Source organism: Labrus mixtus, chromosome 15, assembly GCF_963584025.1.
Source record: "Labrus mixtus chromosome 15, fLabMix1.1, whole genome shotgun sequence".
In the NCBI taxonomy this organism is placed as follows: Eukaryota; Metazoa; Chordata; class Actinopteri; order Labriformes; family Labridae; genus Labrus; species Labrus mixtus.
In genome coordinates this window covers 27,551,198-27,566,529 of record NC_083626.1, presented here as the reverse complement: position 1 = coordinate 27,566,529, position 15,332 = coordinate 27,551,198, and the positions used below count along the sequence as shown (strand labels likewise).

Genomic DNA, 15,332 nt, shown 5'->3' with positions numbered 1-15,332 from the left:
GCTCACTGCGCATGCGTCGTGTTCTCGTTCCACTCTCGCGCTGCGTTCAGGGAACCGCGGGAAGAACAACTCTCAATCCTCTCCACACAACAAACGAGCAGTTACCGACGTCATCTGTGGACAATTACAGGAAATAAAACGACACGACTACGTGGGGTAGCTGTTTCTACTAATGCTGGCCATGAAATAGAGTCAAAATAATAAATTATGCGTGAGCAATTTCGTGGCAATTAAGGGATTCTAACATTTGCGGATTGAAGAATGACGGTAACTATGGCAACAGAATCAGACGATTCGGAAAAAAAAAAAGTTGTAATGTTTATATTTTCCGATTGAGAGTTTAACTGAACCTGCGACACAATGTATCCGGCGCCGCTCTGGGTGGCCGCTTGTTACGGCAGGTCCGACCCCCCTCGCTGATCCCCCCCACCCCCCCGGGCCGCTCAGACCACAACCTGGTGAGACCATTTACAGGCCATTTACATACCTATGGTGAAAAAACAACCCCCCACAACCAGGTATGTGAAGAAGTGGTCTCAGGAGGCCAGTGAGGAGCTGCAGGACTGGTTCGACACCACTGACTGGTGCTGAGCAGCCGACATGGGGAGGACATCCACGGTTTAACTCACTGCATCACAGATTACATAAACTTCTGTGTTGAGAACACTGTACCCACCAAAAAAATACAGTGTTTCTCCAACAACAAACCCTGGGTGACCCCTGAGCTGAAAACCCTGCTCAATGAAAAGAGAAGGGTTTTTAGATCTGGAGACAGAGAGGAGCTGAGGAGGGTGCAGAAGGAGCTCAAGAAAAAAATCCAACCCCAACCCCACCCCCACCCACCAGAGCGCAGACCAGCTGTTTCTCAGACACTCCTTCTGAGTACCCTGCCACCCCCCTCAACAGCCCTCTCCTCCTCCTCCTCCTCCTCCTCCTCCTCAGACGACCCCCCAACAACCCCCTCCTCTTCTTCCTCCTCCTCCGACGGCCTCTCCATAACAGCTGATCAGGTGAGAAGTCAGCTGAGGAAGATCAAGGTGAGGAAGGCCACAGGTCCCGACGGCATCAGCTCCAGACTCCTGAAGGACTGTGCAGACCAGCTCTGTGAGGTTCTTCTGCACATCTTCAACCTGAGCCTGAGACTGGAGAGGGTACTGACTCTGTGGAAGACTTCCTGCGTGGTGCCAGTCCCAAAGACATCTCACCCCAAGGAGCCTAACCACTTCAGACCTGTGGCCCTCACCTCTCACCTGATGAAGACCATGGAGAGGATCGTCCTCAACAACCTCCGCCCCCTGGTGACTCCTCTGCAGTTCGCCTACCAGCCGAACATCGGAGTGGATGACGCCGTCATCTACCTGCTGCAGAGATCCTGGACTCACCTGGAGAACACCGGCAGCACTGTGAGGGTCTCCAGTGCCTTCAACACCATCCAGCCTGCACTGCTCAGGGGGAAGCTAGAGAGGGCGGGAGTGGACTGTCACCTGGCTGCATGGACAACGGACTACCTCACCAACAGACCACAGTACGTGAGGCTTCAGGACTGTGAGTCTGACATGGTGGTCTGCAGTACTGGGGCCCCGCAGGGGACAGTTCTCTCCCCTTTTCTCTTCACCCTGTACACCTCCGACTTCTGCTACAACTCTGGGAGCTGCCACCTGCAGAAGTTCTCCGATGACACATCCATCGTGGGGTGTGTGTCTAAGGGGAGCGAGCAGGAGTACAGGCAGGTCATCATGGACTTTGTCGACTGGAGTGAGCTCAACCACCTTCAGCTCAACGCCAGCAAGACAAAGGAGATGGTGATTGACTTCCGTAGGAAGTCACCCCAGACTGCACCGGTGAACATCCAGGGCTTGGACATCGAGAGGGTGGAGACGTACAAATACCTGGGTGTTCACCTCAACAACAAACTGGACTGGTCACACAACACCGACGTCCTGTACAAGAAGGGCCAATGTCGACTTCACCTGCTGAGGCGACTGAGGTCCTTTGGAGTGTGCAGGACTCTGCTATGGACTTTTCATGACACTGTGGTGGCGTCTGCACTTTTCTATGCAGTGGTCTGCTGGGGAGGAGGGAGCACAGAGAGAGACAGGAAGAGACTGAACAGACTGGTCAGGAGGGCCAGTTCTGTCTCGGACTGTCCTCTGGACTCTGTAGAGGAGGTGGGTGAGAGGAGGATGTTAGTGAAGCTGACATCCATCATGGACAACCCCTCTCACCCCCTGCATGACACTGTGGGGGCCCTGAGCAGCTCCTTCAGCAGCAGACTGAGACACCCACCCTGCAAGACAGAGCGCTACCGCAGGTCGTTCATCTCATCTGCAGTCAGACTGTTTAATCAGACTCTTTAACAACATCACCACCTCATGACTCATTTCAATAATGCTACACACTGTGTGTGTTTTTTTTAAGAACAAAACTACAACTTTTTTGTAGTTTTTTGGTAGTTACTGTGTAACTTTACATTATTGTAGTTTTTTATTTAACTGAATGTAAATATGTTTGATTTGATTTTAACTTCTATTTTTATTTTTAATAATTGTATTCCCGTCCCCTGTTTTTCTGGAGCTGCTGTAATGCACAAATTTCCCCCACGGGGATCAATAAAGTTTATCTTTATCTTTATCAATATAACGTGTGAAAATCATATTAGTCGTCTTTCCCACAGTCCTGGAACGCAGCACGAAAGTTGTCAAACGTGAATGACGACGTGCTGCGAATCCGGCGTTCCCATTGGTTCGTGTGTCCCTCTTTCTGGACGATGCCGGGTCACGTTTGGAAGGCATGGAAACGCGGAAGTCCGTTCACAAGGCAGAAAGTGGCAGCAGCTGAGGCTGTGATGAGTGTGGGAAGATTATTTAATTAAGAACCGTTTCGTCTTTAACAAGCAGCACGACCCAATGCTGAGTTCAAGGCTATTTAAAGGAGGAACTAGGATGTTCTAACTGGTGTCTATTTGTGTTTCTAAATAAAGAAGAGTTTGTCAAAGGCTGGGGCTAAACATATTTGGCAATTACTCCAAAGGTGAAGAAACGTGTTCCCCCCTCTGTTTGCCTTATTGCTATACAAATATGTAGCTACAATGATAATGCAAACTGAGCCCCCTCTGTTTTAATTTTAATGTACGGCAACACCACTTAGACTTTTCCTTTGTTGTAAGTGACAATGTTTAAAAATAAATAATAAAAAATTGATCACAAAAAAAAGAAAAGAAAATCTGACAGCTGCAAAAAATTAAACTCAAGTAAAGTACAGACACTCAGAAAAATGTTTGAGAAAGGCACTGTATACTAAATAGACTTTGTCACTAGTGTCCACCACTGATAACAGGGTGTAAACATCTCACGCATGAACAACATGAATATGACGTTTGTGTGTCTGATGGCACACGTTGTACTTTGGCTTGATGTTTATTGTGAACACTTCTCCTTCAGATAGGCTTTCTGTCAAAACACTTCCACCGTAACAGGTGCTGTGGGGGAACAAAGAGCACAAACATAATCATCACACTTCACATGGCTGTGACCAACACTTTGGCTTTGGCACATTTGTAATATTAATGGTTTGATAAGTGTAAAATCCATAAGCTCACGTGAAGGGTGGGGTACAACACCTCCATCATTTTCTCTTTTTTTTGCAGTTTTCTGTCTCTTATTTTTTCTGTGTCAGCTTCTGTGTCTCTGCTCTTATAGCCTTTCTCTTTACTGCTCACCTCCCCAAAGTTGATACATCTTCCGGTGGTCTGGGGCAGCGGCCGGTGTTTATGACACAAGAGGAACAGTTCCTTCTGTCCCTGGTTTCTGCTCGGAGCAAAAGACAGCTTTGGTATGAGAGGGCACTCTGTCAGCACGCCCACATTAACCAGTGGGAGGCCTCCCACGCTGATGCTTCAGAGCGTCATGAAGGCCTGGAAGAGAGATGAGCTGATGCCGGTCTGCATTGACATCATCCATCTGCATCCAAGAAGAAGTGAGCTTTAAGTAGACGGTTTCTTTAATAATTTTTATTTAAACCAAACCCCAAAGTTGATGCATCAAAAATAACTTATTTTGTATTTTTCTTTAAGTGATGCAGAGCAGGACAGGACAAGTGCGAGACATGACAGGCAACACAAAAGACAATGTATTGTAAAAAGTGAAGGTGCACAATTTCAACAAAGGAAGTGCATGTTAATTGTGTAAAATAACTCAAGTCAATATCCTGAGTGAAAAAAGTTTAAAAAAACAACAACAACAAAGGGTCCCATTCATGAAAGGACAAAGAAAAGTGCTGCAATTGAATTATTTTCGGCAGGGGCGCTGGCGGCCGAGCGGGTAGTTTGCATGTGTGTGCGTCTATATCAAGCGGCGTCCTCCAGTGTTGAAAAATGAAGCCAATGCGGAAGTGCAAAATCCTGCAGTTTGTCGAGTCACCACTAGAGGCTGGCTGCAGAAGGACAGGAAGTTTAAAGCAGAAATCAACATGTTTACAATCTGGTTTAAAAAAACGATATTGGTCTGATAGCACAGTTCTCAGGGTCACCAGCAGGTCACTTCCCGTAGAAGAGACTTCACAGTTTAAAACAAAAAGGTTTCAAACATTCATCAGGCTTTTTGTGAAGCAGTGCACTCACAACCAGTCCATTAATATTTGGAATCTTTTGGCTTTACGTGTTTTTGGGCAGTAAAAAGAGGAATGTATTAATATTGCACAAAATGCACACATTGGTGACTGACACAAATTGTTGACCGGTTCACAGACAGATTGCACAGTGTAAATAAGTCCAGGGCCGGACTAATCACTGATGTTGTTGTGCGGATAGTTTAAGGCTATATACAATATAATTTACTGAGCACTGTGCCTTCTCCTCTCCGAACCACACAGTCGCTGTGAGCTAAACCAGAATCTAAATCAGGAACTTTTGTGAGTAATAGAATGAGAGGTGGAGGTTATTTTGACCTGGTTTTGTTGTTTTTGCGTTGGGCAGCAACAAGATTTACGTGGATACTGTTTGTGTTTGTCTCTGCCAGCTAACTGCCTCTTCCTCTCCCTCTCTTTAGCTCGCCCAGCAGATGGTCGAGAATCTGTTGGTTAAAGAACCAGAGGAGACTCCAAAAGGTTGCATCATAAGTCCGACCTGTTGTCATTTATTCTGTTCAGGAAATGTCCAATGTGTTTTATTCTTCAGCCATAGAAACAATTAGCTGACGTCTAATTAACATTTTATCATACAATTATATTATTTATACAACAAGCGTTGGACCTTCCAGAGAAAATAATTCCTGAGAAGATTTAAAGAGAGGCACATACACAGCAACTGTGTTGTTTTATTTCCTTGAAAGAGATAAGCTTAAAGCCATGTGACCTTCATTAGAGCACACCTCCAGATGGTACAAATACTTTGTCTGCTTCTCCTTGGACACCTCAGTCATCAAAGTGTTGAACGTAATTCATGATGCAGAAACTGTCCGTTTGCTGGCGCTATTGGACAGGGGGCGGAGGTGAAGGGCAGACGCATCACACCTCCATGAGTGACTCCTATGAAGTTCTGTTGTGTGGGCTGACGTCTGGTCTCAAGGCCTTGTGGAGTTAAGACATTATTTTGAAGTGTTGTAGGGAAACTCTTTCTTCCACCTGCAGTGGGGTTGTCATAAATCATGATAAGATGAAAGTTGACATATCCTCCTCCTCTTCAGTGTAAATAAGTCTCAGAGCTCCTCAAAACATGTGTGTGAAGTTTCTTGTTCTAAATCCACTCTGATCCTGTATTTGATCATATCTATAAACCCCTCTATTTCAGCCCTGCTCAGAACAGGCTGTTTCTGTGTCTGTACCTTTAAATATGTAAATGAGCTGTGTCTGACCACGCCCCCTCTCTGGAAGGGCTCAGGGTGTCTTGGTGCTTTCTCGCTCCATGTCCTATTGTTTACGGTGAGAAGGCAGACTCAGAGAGCAGAACAAACACCTAGCTGTGGGAGTGTCACCCACCTGGGGGAGGGGCTACTGCCCTTTGTGATGTCATGAAGGGAAAATCTCCAAACGGCCTGTTTGAGCACACATTTTCTGAAAAGTGGAGCAGGACCCTAACACTTATAAGGGTGAATATTATTATCAATCTTTTTTAAACATATTTGATATTTGGTGTGGTTTTTATCAGTGACGCTGAATGTTTCAGTATTTTATCGACATGGCTGTGGGTGCCCATGTGGAGATGTAGTAGCTATCATTACCACCGCTAAATGAATTCTTTGAGCTGAGAGATGTTTAGCTCTGTGTTCTGCCATGGAGGCGCACAACATACAGGTACTGCAAGCTTGCATTAGTATTGCTGTGTACAATACTCATTGAAATCAAGCCATCTCAAAAACTGAATGAAATCTGAGAGACCTACATCTTCCGGTGGTCTGGGGCAGCGGCCGGTGTTTATGACACAAGAGGAACAGTTCCTTCTGTCCCTGGTTTCTGCTCGGAGCAAAAGACAGCTTTGGTATGAGAGGGCACTCTGTCAGCACGCCCACATTAACCAGTGGGAGGCCTCCCACGCTGATGCTTCAGAGCGTCATGAAGGCCTGGAAGAGAGATGAGCTGATGCCGGTCTGCATTGACATCATCCATCTGCATCCAAGAAGAAGTGAGCTTTAAGTAGACGGTTTCTTTAATTATTTTTATTTAAACCAAACAATTTTGTTCTGAATATCTTATTCCTTTATTGGCTAAAACTGCAGGGCTAGGAATTTTGTGTCCAACTGAATCGTTTTGGTGATTTTGAGGCTAAGAGTTAGACATAGGCTATCTTTGCATAATTAGGGGCATGGGTGATTTGACTGATAAGATGGCGACCTGTAGCATTTTGCTTAAGGCCCGCCTCCACTCCACCTCTCAGGGCGTTTTAATACTTATCCTTTTGGGTTCAGTTAAAACGAACTTGAGACTGTTTGCCAAGTTAGCGCGTTTCATTTGCGCTGCTGTGAAAGCTGTCGATCACACCCTGGTGTCAACCACTGCTTTTTGTATCTTGTTCAGTCATAATGTGATAAAAGTTTGTGTTTAAAAGCACCTGCAGTGTTCTTATCTGTGATTAAAGATGAGTAAGGCTCACACACAGGCACCTTTTTGGGTGGAGCAGCTTGGGGTCTTTGGTGGCATGCATTATCCAGTAGAACCAGACGTACGGTAATATGCAGCCATGCAGAGTTGATGTGCTTTTGTTTCTCTTATTTTCAGGTTGAACAAAAGTGATGAAACAACGCAATAACGAAGCGACACAGATGTTTATTTAATGAGAGAGAAACAGACTTCTGTTACTGCAAATACGTCGTGTTATTTTTGAAGTTAGTTGACTGTCTTTGGAGTGCTGCAACAGCTGTGTTTGGCTAGTTCAGAAAACAGTCTGTGGTAATGTAAACTGTGTGAGTGTGCAGAATGTTGTCAGTGTGATTCAGAATCATTTATTGTATCATGTTTGTGTGAGCGAGAGAGTATTATGCCACCCTGTCCTCTGATTCTGGTAATGTCTGGCTCCTGAAAACCAACATGGCGGTGTAGAGAAACCAAAGAGTGACATCACTGTGGCTACTTCCATACAGTCCATGGATGAATGTATTTTACCAGGTTGATACGTTCTGTCCTCCTCCATTAGCTGCTCAGTGCCTCAGTGTCTTTAATCATCGTAGACTTGATTGAGCCTCTGAAAAAAAGAAACCTTCAGGTGCAGCAGAAACGTCCAATTACAGGAAATGAGTCCAACTGAAGAGCCCCTCGTACTGGCTGACACACTGTGCGCCCCCGTTTATATGAACGTAAAAAACACATGACGTACATATTGTGAAATGACCAAACAACCGTGCATTGTCCATCTGTCCAAAAAAACCACCCATTATGTTGAGGGTTCTCCAGAGATAGTGAGCACGACTGAGTCACAGCTCCAGCTCTCGTCCAAGTCACCGATAAGAAATGAAGCCCCACACAAAAAAAAACTGACAAAAAGTCCCACAAGGAAGAACAAATACTCAAAGGAGCTCAAACTGGAATCTCCTCAAAAACGCAGTCGTGCAGGCTGCACATGAAAGCAACATTTATTTTTGGTTTTGAGTGTACGTGTAATGGCTATTGACCTTGAGAAGCAGACTTAGTGAATTTGACATCATCAATAATTGGTTTTGAAAAGCCTTGAATCGGGCTACGCCCCCCTGATCATTTGCGAAAAGTGCTTTAATTGTTTTCACACATCCCTTACAACCCCAACATTTATGTGTTTATATGACGACGCGAGTAAGAATAATAAAGTGGTTGGAAATTTCACATTTTATTCCAGCTTGAAGTTTTCATATATAACAGCATATAGATGTAAACTTCAAGAACTGTTGCTATCTCGTTCTTGATTGAAGTGGAAATTAATTAATCAAATTCAGCGGTTAGAATATGTTCGCTTTCAAATTGTGTTAGATTAATTCTGCAGCGACTGAGGTGTGTGTCATGTTCCTGATGGTAATGACAGAGTGTTCTCTGATTTGCTGACCTGACAGACTTCGTCTCCACGGCAGCGTTGGCGGACGCGGTTATCACGTTTATTTGGAGCCATCTGCCGTCAAGAAACTGCACAGAACACACAGGAATAGTATCGCTAATTTATTCACAACACCGTCATGTTTCTGTGCGGTGTACATTCAGGACATCACAAAAAAAGGAAAATGTCGATATAAGCTCATAACAATTTGGTCAGACAGATATCTTTGTTATTATTCATATCATTCAATGGACTCCTTCTCTCAGACAGGATCCAAAGCAGGGGGCGTGTCCAATTAGAATATGAACGTCTAAGGTCCTTCTCTGAGAGCACCGACCTCCATTTGAGAGACCACATCCCTCCTGTTTTAGCGTCCCTTCATTGGCTCCCAATACAGATTTTAAGATTTTATTGTTAACTTATAAAGCACGCTCTGGACCGAAGTACATATCTCTGATCTCCTCACCTCTTACATGCTCAGCTCCTCGGCCAAGGCTCTGCTCGCCATGCCACAATCGAGGTTGAAGACCAAAGGTGACCGGGCCTTCTCCATCAGGGACCCCCCCCCCCAACCTCTGGAAGATGTGCTTGTAGGGGATTTGTGCAACTCGTGCTCTTTTATCTCTCACTATTTTGTTTCTTATTATGAATCATTGCCTTCCTCACACGTCTCTATCTTATTTTCATTTTCCAGAGCACTTTGTTCCCCTGATTTGAAAAGTGCTATAAAAATAAAGTTTGTTGTTATTATATTATTTGTGAAGCGGCTGAGTTGCCTTCTGCTTCATCTCTGTGTTATTCTCAGGATTGTGCAGTTTATCAAAGTTGCTCTGACAATACTATAGACCGCTTCATCGCTCAATTATTAAAACTCCAAAAAACATCATCAGTCTTGAATTTATGGAAAACAACCATTTCAGCATCAACATGTTCCCACACTTCTCTGATGTCGAAGGCCTACATTCAAAAGCGTACTCTTTACAGGTCATGTGGGAGCTTCATCTCACACACACATGCAACATCCCCCCCCTACACACCATTTGCACGAGGATGCCATGTGTCTGCCTGACTCAGCCTGTTGGAGGAGGGTGCTTGGCGGCTGCACTGTGCACGCTCCGCACCTCGTTGGCAAGCGCACACACACCTTCCCCTCTGCTCCTTCTGCTCCTGTTCATCCCTCTCTTCTTCATCCTCATCGTTTTTCCTCTCTCGATCAGCAACTTTGATAACAGCAAGTCAGTCCATTGATTAGCTCCTGGCTGTGTTTGTGGTTTTTTTCAGCAGCATCCTGCTCCACTGTTGTTGTCCTCTGAGTCCAGCTGAAGGAGATCTGAGTCTTGGGGTTCAGTTTGAGGCGAGTCCAAACTGGACTGAACCGACAAAATCTCCTGCACCAACCTCCTAAAACACAACAGAGAAAAGTGACATCAGTGGAGTTTTAAATTCCTTGCATCATCAGGTGTGTTTTCATCCAGCGACTCCTGAAAACTTCCTGACATTATCAAACTGTAGTCTTTGACAGTTTTATAGTACTTGAGAGCGTATTGTGTAAGTCATCAGATCGCTTCATCAGGACAAACTGTACTCTCGACTTTTAGATTTACCTCATGGCCTCTCCCACATTCTTGTTGTCTTTGGCTGAAGTCTCCATCCATGTAAGGAAGCCATTGGCCTTACTGAACCTGTCGATGCTGTCAGCGGACACGACCCTCTGAGCCAGGTCACACTGTGGAGAACACACAGACACACACACACACACACACACACACACACACACACACACACACACACACACACAGAAGCATTTATATAAGCAGAGAAACTAAGAAACTATACAACTGAGGTCTTATAAATTTTGACATTTTTGGGAGTCTGTAGGGCCTTGGGTTAGGAACTGGAAGGTTGCCGGTTCAAGTCCCGTTGCGGACAAAGTCTGTAAATCAGTCTGGTAGCTGGAGAGGTGCCAGTCCACTTCCTCAGCACATCACCTAACCCCCCCAAGATCCTGTTTGTGCATGTATGTGTTTTTTCAGCCATTGTGTGTGTAGCATGTTCAACAACGGAGTAATACTGTTTCAGCTCCCAATGGACACTTTCATTTAGACAAGATCTTCTTCAGGCCTTAAGATGTTCAATCTACAAGAAGATATTTTAGATTGAATCGTTGCCTTGTCTTAATAAAACTGTCCACTGGGAGCTGAAGAGTGTGCAGACCTTTCTCTCTTTATTCTCAGTTGGTACATTTATTGTCCTGCACCTGTATGCATTTTGTCTGGATGTGCACACGCACTATTTCTATCTTTTTAAAATGTTTATTTAATTAATTTGAAATGGAAAACTGGGGCTGGAATTGTTTTTCCATCAAGTAGCGACGCACTTTATTATTATTATTTTTTTTTTTACAGCAAATCAAAGCCAGAGGGTTCGATGATGAATAATTCATCAGTGTAAAAAAGCTCTGAATCACCTTGTTGGCCAACAGGATGCAGGGGATGGAGTGTCCGTTGGGCAGCGTGGCCTTACTGTCCAAATCCTGTTTCCAATGGCGACAGTTGAGGAAGCTGGACGAGCTGGTGACGTCAAACATCACCACACAGCCCAACGCGCCCTTATAATAGATCCTGGTCATGGATATGAAACGCTCCTGGCCTGGAAAGAGAGAGAGGACAGAGTGTTCACTGTGACATGACATCCATCTGTCCCCTTTGGGTCATTTATCCATCGGCTGAAAAAAACAAAACGTTTTATACCTGCGATGTCCCACAGCTGGAGCCGGACCTTCTCGGTGTCCGACCACTGCACCAGCTTGACGGAAAAATCCACTGCAGAGAAAAGAAAACTTGTTCTATGTAATAAGGACGGCTTTTAGAATCAAAAGCCAATCCAGTAACATGGTGTGAAGCTCAAAGAATTACAGTTCCTGATTATTGGTGTCGTCGCTCCCCACATACACACACAAACACACACACACACACACACACACACACACACACACACACACACACACACACACACACAAACACACACAAAGAAACACACTGGTGACATCTGAGAAGAGTGTAAATTGGAAAAAGAACACTGATGTCGTATTCAAGAAGGCTCAGTTCAGACTCTTCCTCTTAAAGAAGCTTAAAACATTTGAGAATAGCAAGAACCTTCTTTACATTGTTAATCAGGGAATCTTTGCTTTTATGCTGTGCTGCTGGGGGGTGGGGGGGGGGGGGGGGTGCAGCATCTGTGTGGATGAAAAAATAGGAACAATAAGCTGATCAAAAAGGCTCGCTCTGTGATCGGCATTACCCCCAGACTCACTTGAAGTTACCTTTGAGGTCCAAATTAAAAACGGTTCAAATCTGTGCACACAGTTTTGAATCCCTGCCAACAGATTAAGCACCTGTGCATCATGTGTAGATGTGTGTGGGTATGGATTTGTAAGATTTTGCAGCTGAGGGCCCCCCGTGCAAATTGCAAAATTGTACATTTTTGTGAAATAGTTTTGTCTGTTTCAAGAAGTATTTGGGACAAGATTGTAAAACTTTATATGCATCGGAGATTTCTCAACATATCCATAGTATGTGGTGTTTACCTGATAAGGGTCTAAAGACTGAACTGTTTTATTTTATAGAGTTTACATCAAGTCAAAGGACAGTTTGTTCTATCGAGACATTTCAAGTTTTTCTTTGATCTGAGCGCCTGAAGTTGCCCATAACTTTGGTGCAAAGCTTGCAACTTTAACTCACATAAACATAATGCAGAGTACAAAACAGAGACAAACCAAACTAGCCGTACCTCCCACCGTCATCTTGTACGACTTGTTGAACTGTCCGTTGACGTATCTTTGCACAAAGGAAGTTTTCCCAACATTTCCATCCCCGACAACCAGGATTTTCAGCAGGTGTTCGGTCATCGCTCCCCCTCTGTCTGCAGACGGCTCAAAGTCCAAACCTCATATTCAGGAAATGGGATTTATGAGGCGGCTCTCTTCTTCTGTTAACTCAACTAAAACACTTCTGGATTTGACTTGACCTGAGGTTGTTCCACCACGAACTCGTCCTTCTTTAAAAGCTCCTTTTTCTTTAAAACCCTCGAATGATTACATAAGACAATCCTTGTTTTCACATTGTTCCAGCTCTAACTCAGAACTCTCTCACAAGTGCTGACTCTCCCTCTTTCATGCAGCGTGCCACTCTAAACTGCTGCTAGTTGCTTCCTTGTAGGAAGTTGAGAAATGCCTTAAATAGTTTTGTGGCATAAACCACAACGTCATGCAACTCGAAACTGAGAAGCTGACGAATCTGTGTACACGACTTTCTGCATCCATAACTTAGTTTTTGGGGCACCTAAAAAAGTCCAATATGTAAGATATCTACTGTAAGTGGATATGTTTGAATCGGCTATCTCTGGGAATAATAGCAAACTTCTCTATAATTGTGGTGTAGCCAGCGGTTGGCCAAAACCACTTTCAGGCAAAACGTCCTTTTTCTCAGTGTTGCCTTGTTTGTAGTCCATTTGGCAGCTTTGGAAGCATGCATGTGCGCGAAGCAAAATCGGTACCTCAAGACAGGTCTGCAAAATAATCACTGTCATTTCTTGGTTCATTTCTACATCCTAACTGTAACCCTAAAGAAGTGCCCGTCATCTGTTTCTGGTGAGTCCCAGTTTATCTGTAAATAGTAAGTTACACAGAGGCTTAGATGTCATGATGTATGATGTAATACATTTATTGGATAGTCCATTGCTAGTTTGACAGTGTGCACACGTTTTTCCTTCTATAGAAAGAGCAAAATATTTATTTACAACTGCAGGTACCTCCATTAGCCTGTTGAAAACTGCCAGAATAGTGGATTTGTACGTAAGTCCCGCCTCCGATTAGGCAAATAGCCAATCAAATATTTAGATTTTGGGGTGGCCAATCAGATTTCAAAGGGGGGGCCTAAACCAGTCCTCTGAACACGCCTCTGCAGCTGCCTCCAGTTGGGTTGCCAGGTCTTATGACTCATATCCCGCATAGAAGCTGAAAAACTCCCATGTGATTGGTTTCAATGACCAATCAGGAGTACAGAGGGACAAATGGTTAAAAAAGGGAGATCACTAATGGGCTTACCCGTCCTCCCTCTTCCTCCTCTCCTCCATCTCACCTTTTCATCCTCCACCACCTTTGTCCTCCAGTTCACACCCTCTCCTCTTCTGTCCCATCCTTCCTCCTTCCTCCTCCTCATCCCAGTCCTGTTGTGTCTTCCTTCCACTGTGCGGTTTTACACACACACACACACACACACACACACACACACACACACACACACACACACACACACACACACACACACACACACACACACACACACACACACACACACACGGTGTAGGCCTGATAAGGACCACTCTCACAGTTCTTCTGGATCGCCAACTAGGCCACTGATGCAGACTGCCGTGAGCATGCTGAGTCCTATTTGTGACTTTCTTTTTGTGTGTCTGTGTCTTGGTCCTTCTCCCGGGATCAGTGCCAGTCCCGCTCATGGTTTAAGAATAGCTCCTCTTAACAAAACCACACAACAAACTACATCATTATCTGTTTGAGGCCTGAAATATGAGGAAAGGATTAAAGAGAATGTGAAACATTTTATACATCAAATTAACGAGAGATCAAGTCTCTCCTGTGTAAATGTGTCTCTGAGTCCTGACTGTCTACAATGAGGGAGAAGCTCGAGTCCCGCTGGCTGTGTTGTTGTCAGAGCCGTGTTTACATGGACGGGACGGCCGGCTCCTCCCCTTGTGTATAAAAGCTGTTTTAGTCAAGAACTAGAGAGAAGAAGAAGAACATACTCACTGATTATTTGGATGTTAGTAAGAGTTTTTAGATCACGCTCATTCTGTGTCAGTTTACATGAAATGTGAAGCTACGAGCTAACTAAAGAGCGCTAACATTAGCATGCTAACACAACAATGTGAAGCTACGAGCTAACTAAAGAGCGCTAACATTAGCATGCTAACACAACAATGAAGGCCACAGGTGATTGCAGCTCGAGCAGAGGATGATTTTGTCTGCCTCTTGCGCTAAAGTCCTTCATGTGAACGCGAGTGTAGAGGGGTTGGAGGTGTGTCGCTGGAGGAGAGCGGAGGCTTCAGCATGGAGGAGGCGTGGCCTAACAGCAGTTTGTTTTGGTTTTATGCTGGAGCTCAAGGGCGACTCTCCTTTCCCACATGTCGATCCCCACTTTCTCTCTCTCTGATTTCCATCTCTATCCACCGTTCTATCTCTCCAATAAAGGGACAAAAAGCCAAAACATAAATCTTAATAAATAAACAAGTTATAAGCGGTATAACATCAGATAATCTTATTTTTTATTGGGAGAACTTTAATTAAAAAACTTGTAAAGGAGAGATTCACGCCCCACTAAATGCGGACACCAAAACTGTTTTTTTCAACATGACTTTCCCAGTGCTACTAAAATCACTCTTTAAAATCATCATTAAAGTCCTGTGTGGGTTTTATTCCTGTCACTGCCCTTTATTCTACAGTTATTGTGGTATTAGTTGACTGTATTTGCTGCTATATAATAAACAATCCTAAATTAAAATCTGATTATTCGTCACAAATCAATCAGTAGGATTAACAAAAAACTACAAAATCTTCTGCATTTGTAACGTTTAGTTCTGATTGCTGTGCTGGGTATCTGCTGAGCCTCTGTGGTTTTTGTCTGACCCCTGGTGGTCATATTTCAAACTGCAACATGCTGCTTCATGTTCGGCCTTTTTCACATGTTACTGGGAAACCTCAGGATGGGAACATAAAATACCTGATGCACATGAAAACACAACTTCACTCCTGTCATCTGTCTCT

The 15,332-nt window shown here is 44.4% G+C and overlaps 1 protein-coding gene across 1 annotated transcript; it reads right to left on the bottom strand.

Moving 5' to 3' along the window:
* Window positions 1-7,246: 7,246 nt before the first annotated feature.
* Window positions 7,247-12,698, bottom strand: LOC132990168 (ras-related protein Rab-7L1-like). Its single transcript, XM_061058280.1, has 5 exons — window positions 12,281-12,698; window positions 11,242-11,313; window positions 10,959-11,140; window positions 10,096-10,217; window positions 7,247-9,892 (listed from the first exon to the last, which is right to left on the bottom strand). Exons 1-5 carry the CDS (start codon window positions 12,396-12,398, stop codon window positions 9,769-9,771), a joined length of 618 nt encoding a protein of 205 aa, XP_060914263.1. The 5' UTR covers window positions 12,399-12,698; the 3' UTR covers window positions 7,247-9,768.
* Between the last annotated feature and the right edge of the window lie 2,634 nt (window positions 12,699-15,332).